The 9,053-nt window shown below is 31.9% G+C and overlaps 2 protein-coding genes across 2 annotated transcripts in view; one reads left to right on the forward strand and one right to left on the reverse strand.

The window, feature by feature from the left end:
- LRRTM3 (leucine rich repeat transmembrane neuronal 3) overlaps positions 1-4,231 on the forward strand; it is a 165,761-nt gene extending 161,530 nt beyond the window's left edge. The window contains exon 3 of the mRNA XM_011374474.2: positions 2,547-4,231. Coding sequence (XP_011372776.1) covers positions 2,547-2,756 — 210 coding nt within the window. The 3' untranslated portion in view covers positions 2,757-4,231. The remainder of the gene's footprint in view (positions 1-2,546) is intronic.
- Positions 1-9,053, reverse strand: part of CTNNA3 (catenin alpha 3) — a 1,489,877-nt gene that overhangs the window by 1,010,871 nt on the left and 469,953 nt on the right. The gene's annotated exons all lie outside the window — the stretch shown is intronic.

The following is a 9,053-nucleotide window of genomic DNA, read 5'->3' on the forward strand; positions in this document are numbered from 1 at the left end:
TAGACAGATAACAAATATGTAATAGTTGTCCAAAACTAATATATCACCATAATTTGCATTTTTCATACCTGATTTAAATAATTTTGAAATCATAAGTAATTGGCTACAAGATTATACATATATGCAAATTTATGTATATGTTTATATGTTGTGTGTATATGTATGTGATTTTCTATAAATGCACATATGAATATATCCATTGCTAACTCTTAGATTTTCATAATCATTTAAGTCAACCTGAGGAAAATCTACCGTGATGTTGTATTCAGATATGGTTACCTATTAAAATTTACTTACTAATACTTCTTACTGTTATTTTCTCAATATTAAGAGGTCATCATATTCAAGCATCACTTTCAACTGCAGGGAAGAAAGTACATGTTGAACATCCACATTGATTATAAGTACTATCTCAATTTCAGAAATATTAAAATGTGAGAAATATGACGACATTCAAAAAGTATAAACACAGGGTTAGGTGTTCTAAACTAATATCCAAAAATAAGAAACTCTCTAAAGAAAATATGTGGGATATTTTAATAAATAATGAGAGCTAACAACAACTGATATGGTTCAAATCAGGACATACATTCTGCATATCAGCAGCCTCTAGATATTAAATCAAGCAGGAAATTGTGTGTGTGTGTGTGTGTGTGTGTGTGTGTGTGTACATACACATAGAATAAATGTATCGTAGTTTATTATTTTTTATGTTTCATCAACATAGAAATTATAAATTACTAATAGAGTTAATCCCAAGTAAGCCAGGAATGATGTAGCACATATGACACATAAGTTTCCATGACAAATAAGAAACAAATATATAAAATCCTACCAATATATGACCAATACATATTACAGCGCATTGATTACCCAGAAGCTAAGTAAAACTCATGTACTCAAAACAGTTCTATTTCATTCTCTCCTGTAAATCAAATTTATTTGTGCTGCACAATTACTTTTGCATAATATTATATTTTAGCTATGTGTGCTATTTCATCTGTAACAACAAGAATTCTTACTTATTTGAAATGAGCATCTGTGGAAGTATCATATTATTTTCTTTATGATCTTTCAATCACCTTGACTATATTTTTTGAAGTGTATGACTTTTATGCATGTATCAGATAGCTGTATGCTTCAAATTAAAAAAAAGAAATCCACATAAAAGATAGAGTTACTCAGGAATTTAATCGAACGAACTGTATTATATTTATCTCCAAGGACTAAACCCTACATATTCAATACATTGAAATGTTCATATTAAAAACAAATAATAATCTCAAAAGCAGTGAATACTATTATTTAAGAGAAAAAGAAGAATTTGCTCAACCCATTTTTATTAAAGAAGTAAAAATGGGTGGAAGGGTTGAGATGGAAAGAGAAGAGGCAAAGAGGATTCTAATGCGTGGAGAAAAGAACAAAGTAAAGAATGAGTTCATAAAAATAAAACCTAGACCTTCTGGTCTTCTTAGCTTTGGGCTCTAATCTCAGCTGAAATCAGAAAGGAAGTTAGTCTGAAGTGCTCAAACAGAAATATATTCTATCCGTTCATGAAATAAGCATGGCAGAAGTTTTTGTACAAAGCAATTCACAACATGAATTAGTAATTAGAATATTAAATAGAGATTATGGGTAAGGGCTTCTCAAATCTGCTTACTTTTTAGCACATTTTTATTTTATTGAAAAACATGAGAATAATCTCTAGAGTTTGACATCTGACTATATTTCAGACTACTCTTTCATCTCTAACACGTAAGTTTTCTTCTGCTCATAACAGTCATTCTTGCTTTCTCCCTTACAACTTTAGAACTTGCTTTCTTTCATTAAGCCTCATCTAGCAAGGGAATTCCTTCCTTATATAGATCACTGGTTCTTTCAAATTAACAAATTAACATCATCCATTTATGCTTTTTAGACCTGCCTGGGAGTTCTCTAAATCCTAAATTTTAGATATATGGACCAAACTACAGACATGAAGTTTCAAAGAATCCTCATGCTGAAATAAATATTGAGAAGTTATTGGGTAAGAAGAGTAGAATAACTTTCCTAGACAATTCTCTTCTGCAGTGGTTCTCAAAGTATGATGTGTGAATAAACACCAGCATCATATGTGCACTTGGAGAAATGCAAATTCCAGGTGCATTCCTGACCAACTGAATCAGAAACTCAGGCGGGGAGGGGCATTCCAATATAATACATAAGCAAGTAATAGTTTTCTTAATTCTAAAACCACAATTTTACTCCAATGAGGAAAAGTGTTTTTCTGACTCTTCCACTAACACTTTTAGCATTTTCAGAACTACTTAGGCTATTTATCTGAAAGTTCTAGTTAAGAATTGAGCAGCTTCATTCCAAGCTTTAAAAGTGTTGCATTGTGTTGCTAGAATGTGAATGAGGGACATTAGTGGGATAACGTGGGGACATTTGAGACACAGTTGTAACCATAAAGGTTAGTCAGGTCGGCACTTCAGTCTCCAAATCTTGCCCACAAAGTTGTCTATCTATTTATAACTGATTTTTCTCATGTCATTTTTTTTCCCCAGATACCTTTATCAATGAATGTGTCAACCTTTCTGGCATACGACCAGCCCACAATAAGTTACTGTGGGGTGCATCATGAACTTCTCTCTCATAAGTCCTTTGAAACGAATGCACAGGAAGATACGATGGAAACACACCTAGAGACTGAGCTGGACCTGAGCACAATCACAACAGCTGGCCGAATCAGTGATCATAAACAGCAGCTGGCTTAACTGAGCTAATCGGTAGCCAAGGGTTGCCTCCAAACTTTGTAACCTCAAGGACAAAATGAGGAAGATTTGTTCATTGTGGACTCTAAAAACAAAACAAAATAAAAAATCCCCTGTCAAAATAAACAAAAATCCAAGATTGATTCATGAAATAAAGAAGACATGAATTGTTTCAAGTCTACACTTTGTAATTAGCTAAGTTGTGCAGTATTTTTTTTTTGACTTAAACAGAGTCTGACCCTGAAAAAAAAAATCTTTTTTTCCAAAACTCATCCTACCTACTTGTAAAACTGTACAGAGCTAATGTATTTTTCATATTGTAAAATCTCAATTATAGAAACAACTGGTATGTACAGTACCATAATTTAATTACATTTTACTTTACAAACTTTACACTTTTCAGTTTCTAAAATTTTAAATTAACAAAAATTATTTCTTGTGTTATTCAGAGTTACTCAGTTTTGTAGGGACTGCTTTGTTACTGCTTTTGTGCCCAGAAACCTTGACTCTAAAATTCTGTGCTGTGAGAAACATGCACGATTTTTATCATGCTTACTGCGTAGAATTTTATCTACTTGTTCCAGAAATAATACATTAACCAAAAAGGGTTTAATTGTTGAGACTTGTAAGAAGTTCTTCAATTACATAGCAGGCTTTTTTTAAAATGAAAAAAAAAAAATCAAAGTTTTTTTTAACACTTCTTCATAGACTTAACTGTTGCCTTGAATTACAGCCTAGTTTCTAAGCAGTGAAATGTAATGATAAAGAGGGATATTTTAACAAAATATTTCCGAATGAATGACTCATTATTTCATTCTTTTGAGTAACCCATTGTTAAGGGTGGGCGGGGGGAAGCATGGACAAAACATCACTGGAAACAAAGGCCGTAACCACAGCAACAGACTTTGATACACTTAAAAGGTGCAGCTGCCAGTGACAAAAACTTGGTACATGTCATAATTTTCAGGCCAAGGTGGGAGGATAGAGCATAATTGTACAGTAGCAATTTTTCTCCTAATTAACTCAAAGTGGTTTACCTAAAAATAACTATCAGTCAGTGCAAAATGTGCCTGGATTTTAAGACAACTTCTCATTTAGAAATGCGAGGCTATATTTTGAGAGCATTTCAAATGGAATATACAAATTTTTATCTCTGTGTGCCACATCAGTTCTCTCCTCAGGAAGAAGCAGTCAATATAGAAATGAGCCCTGGTGGAGAGCTTTATCATTCAAGCAGACTGTAAACATGCTAATATGTTCTAAATTGTTTATATTGCCATCCATAAATTATCCAAAAAATAACCCAGAGTAATTTGAAACCACCCCAGGTTATATATTGATTATACAATTGCATTAAAAAGTTAATTCAAATCAAATTATGAATACCTACCTGACTTTTCAGAAGCTGAAATAATCAACTTGTTTCTTTTGTTTTCTTGACACGGGTTACTGTTTGAAAATATTACTATTTTATCTATGGCATTTGCACATTCTGCTGTGTGTTTTTTAATATAAAACTACAAGTTTCGGTTGCTGTTGAACTAGAAGAAGTCCTTTTCTATGTTGTCATTTTATATTTATGACATCAAAAAGAGGTTCAGAATAGTCAATCTAACATTATGGGTCAATCAAAAATTATGATGAAAACAAATTGTCAAAATTAGTGTTGAATGTTTAATATTTCTATTTCTTCTCAAGAAATTACATCTACAAAAAGTCCAGTTTTATCATGGCAAATTTAAAACTAGCATCAAGAAGAAGGAACTTAAAAAAAATAGAGAGGAAATTTTTGTTGAGAATATAGTCAGAAAGAAAAAAAATGTTGAAAGAGGCAAACTCTTACTAATTTAAATGAAACTAAATGTCACATTACTTGTATCAACTAGCATCTCAGATTTTGTAACATATTTTGATAAATTATTTGATATTCAAAAATTTTTTGTCATTTTAAGTTTAATTTTAATCTTTATTTTTTCCAACTTCTAATTTCCTTGCAATGTATTATTGTCAGAGTATTCTTAATCTTTAAATTGAGAATCTGCCTTGCACAGTTAGCAAATATGTAGAGGATAGTTATTTATAAATTCATTTTTTGTAGATCTAAAATCAGATGCAAAAAAATTTTATTTATTGTGTAAAGCAATATATCATTTGCAATTTTTTTCATTAGAAGTTGGCCTTGCAAAGATTCAAGCAGTGTTTAATTTGCATAAATAAGCAATTTATACCTATTTCCAGACATTTTCAAATCGATAAATTATTTTTAAAATTTTTTAGGTTCCAGAGTGCTTCACAGATGTATGCGCTTGATTTTCTGAAACAAACCACTTTTTTTCCTTAAACATTTTAAGTTCATCAAAACTGAACAATTATAAATAGAAGTAGTCATCTTGGAACCATAGCTCTATGCTTCCAAGGACTTATTACAGTAAGAGCCAAATAAACTAAGAGTGTTGAGATTTCTCATATTTTGAAATTAAACCCAAAGGACCTTTAACAAGAAAAAATGGAAGATTCTGGGTTATTCATTAAAACTCAGTTCTGCTTAATTTTTATTCTGCCATGTACAGGAGCAGGGAGTGGAAGGGGGTAAAAACCTGCTATAGGAGCTTGTGTCTGGAATCTTTATTATATATTTGCAATTTATATATTTGTGTCTAAAATCTTTATTTCTAACCTATCTTTTTCAGCATTCAGTAATCTCCCAATTCCTCTGCCTAGCCACCCTGTTCCCATGTCTCCCTTCCTGTCTATTGCTCACCTGGTGGAGAAATGTTTATATGTTTGGAGTTGAAAAATGCAGAATTTGACCCAGTATGGTTATAATAATAGCAGTTGCTGCAGCAAACAATAAAGTTATGCAGTGTTTTTGAGGTTTATAAACTACATTTCACATAAATTATCTCGTTTTGTCTTCAAACAACCCTATGAAGACACATTAATCTCAAAGAAGTTGAGATACAACCAAGAACACAGGGCTAATAGTTGGTGGAGTTGAACAATTCTCAAAATTCAGAGCCTGTTAGTCTTTCCACTATACTAAAAGCCTTCTCTCTCTGATCAGAGCCAGAGAATTTCCAGGGATAGTAAACAGAATGAAAAAAAAAAAAGAAGAAGTTTGCCATGTTGTTCCATAATCCCCAATTTCACCCAGCTCCTCTCTCTGTATATGGGCTAAATAAATTTACTGTGAGCTACTCAGCTCTCACATTAACACTCAGTTCAAAAAGTACAGCAAGCAAGTCATAGATTTCTTAACATATCATATCATTTTGTAAATATGCAGAACAGTCACAAGAAGTGGGTGTACATTGGTCCTAAAGTACACACATAAAATTGAGAAGCACAAGAAAACAAACCAAAGACCATCTAAACTGAGATCACATGGGTCATTACAAAAAAGATCCACAGTGCGAGGTTATATATACATTCAACACATGTTCAACTGCCCACATGTTCAATTCAGAGCTAAGTTAGAAGATCTTTACAATTTTTTTCATTTTTTGTTTCAGCGAAATTAATTCTTGAACCATGAATTCTTATACCTGTCTTAATAGAGAATAATTTTCTCTATTCCCCTTCTAATAAAAATGAAATGTAATTTATGCAAACTGATGTATAGATGCTAAAACATATGCTAACAGGCAAATAATGTTTTACTAATTAGCTCATTTTTATCAAAAATCTATCCCTACACCCTCCTGAATGTTCTAGAAAACCAGAAAACCACACGAATTTTAATATAACTTATATATTTAGAAGGAAATAAAACTTGCCCAAATTTAAGTCAAGACAAATGGCATAATCCTGATTTGAAATCAGATCAGGCTGATTCCAGAAACTACTAAGAAATAGCAAAACCTTGCTGCAAAAATAATATTTTCTAAAATAAAATCACTGTATATGAGAGTAAAGATTATATATGTATAAATATTATATATGTAATATATATTGTATATAAAAATTACATATATATTATATATAATATATAAAATTTGTTTTGGTCTGCTCCTGACTGGAAAACTGATATCATCTCTCAAACTGAACATTCAAAATAAGAAACTGAAAGTATAATAGGCACCTGATGTGACCTATTAGTAAGCTGGAAGAAAAAATCAGATGTGCTGAGTAAATGGCAGCACATGAGGGGAAAGAAAGTGAAACTGGCAGATACTTGGTCTCAGGAAAGATGGTGGTGAGAAATCTCTAGAGTAGATGCATTATACAATGGTCTGGGTCTTAACAGTCTATCACTCTGGTATAATAAATAGTATAACAATCTGGCAACATAAAAAGGTGCCGGTCCATATAGGTTGGTTATGCAGTAAGAATCCAGATGAGTTGGTCTTGCAGTAAGAGCTTCCAACTACTTCTATTATCTTCTCAACTCACCATAGCTGTCCCTAACAAGAGAGGTCCCAAGGACAAGAGATCCAAGATCAATGCTTTCAAAACTCTAATATACTCGCAAGGGTAGAGTAGATTGACAATAAGCAATTGTGCTTCATTCAACTATCAACTGTAATGAAGAAGAAACACTCAAAGTTTTTTTTTTAATACCAGCGTGGGGACTAGTTATTTTTAGAGGTCTCTCATGGCTTGCATTATGATTTTATTGTGAGATAAGGGGCTGTTTATATTTAACATTTTTAAATTTAGAGTAAAATTTATGTTTTAAAAAGTCCATAGATGATTATTTACCTTTCTATTAAAGACAATGACTTTAAAGCAAGAGAGTACCTCAGCCATCTAGAACTTATAGAACTCTTGAGTTTGTCCCAAACATTTACAGACTTTGTTTTACATGACATGTGTCTTCCTGAAATGCTAAGTGAAAATTTCTGTATGAATTAAATAATATTTAAAATGCATCAAGGGACATTGTGACAAAAGATCCTTGAAGTCTTCTTTATTTTCTAATCTAAAACAACACACGCTAACAATTTATCTTTTGTAAATTGATTTCCATATACCTTATACTGCATGGTCTCAAAGGTTCTGTGACACAGTGTTTGCCTAGACAACATAAAATGAAGGACTAACTCTAGGTTTTAAGTAGGTCTTTGGACCCTAAAGAGTGATCATTTTCAGTCAGTTTCACTTACAGAATTTATCTGCATCAAGGCACAAAATAGTATCAAGATAACATGATTAGATAAAGTTGATAGTTATTTTTTTTTTCTATGTATTGGTTTAAGCATTTACCACCTATTCTATCCTCAAAGTTACAATTAAGAGATGAAAATGACCCCAAATCCCTTGGGTCCATATTAGATTTACAGAATGAGAATCTCTAAAGTTAATCTCTGATGCAAACTAGGTTTTGCAAAATATTTTTCAAATGAATTTACTTTTATTAAGTCATTAAATTGTTTGTTATTCTAGTCTAAAAATTTTAATTCTTGTGCTATCCTATGCCTTTGTGAATCTAGTGTCCTAAGCCTAGCTGAACATTTTTCTTGTCTAGAGGATTGCACAACAAAGGCCAACTACACCTAAAATGGTTGTTGTTTATTGGCACTGTGTCATTTGTAGATTTTGCTCTCCATTAGCTCTTTCAAAAGTAATATATGAAAAGACTTTTCAATTAGTTAGTTTATTCACTTAACTTATTATTTACTCCCATAGATAATAATAAAACACCTGGAGATGGGGAGAGAGGATGTATCGGTCACTGTGCTGCCCTCATCTCATTCTCAAATCATCTTAAGAAACAGGTATAACCACCATTTTAAAGAAGCGGAAAATAAGGATCATGGTAGCTGAATGACTTGCTGAGTCTCCTACAATAGCATTGGGAATTAAAATCCAGCTCATCAGATGCTAAGGATAGGCTCCCACTACTCAATAGCACATTTTCAAATGAGAAAAGACTATGATCAATACAATTAAGATTCACATATTTTAATGGGGGGACAGCAAAAACATTTTCTAAACAGAAAAATTACACTTTGTAAAGATTCCTTCACTATCCCAAGTTAGCAACTTAATGGAAAGAAATATCCATTACTTTCTTGAAGTTTCATACATTGTTTCCAAAAAAGAGTGGACATTTAAAAGAAAAATCCTGTGAAAGATAAATACTCCCAAATATTCATGTTGTATTTTCATTTCCAATTTTCCTAGCTATATTATAAAATTATAACAAAAATATAAGTAGATATCAACAATATGAAGCAAAAACTGTATAGATGAACAGTCAATGAGTAACCAAATGCAAATGACAATGTGAAGAAAAACATCAATAATCTACAGTCACAAAATGTTAACGAGCAATGACATAACTTGAGTTGCAGAATA

This window comes from Pteropus vampyrus, unplaced genomic scaffold (assembly GCF_000151845.1).
Source record: "Pteropus vampyrus isolate Shadow unplaced genomic scaffold, Pvam_2.0 Scaffold249, whole genome shotgun sequence".
In the NCBI taxonomy this organism is placed as follows: Eukaryota; Metazoa; Chordata; class Mammalia; order Chiroptera; family Pteropodidae; genus Pteropus; species Pteropus vampyrus.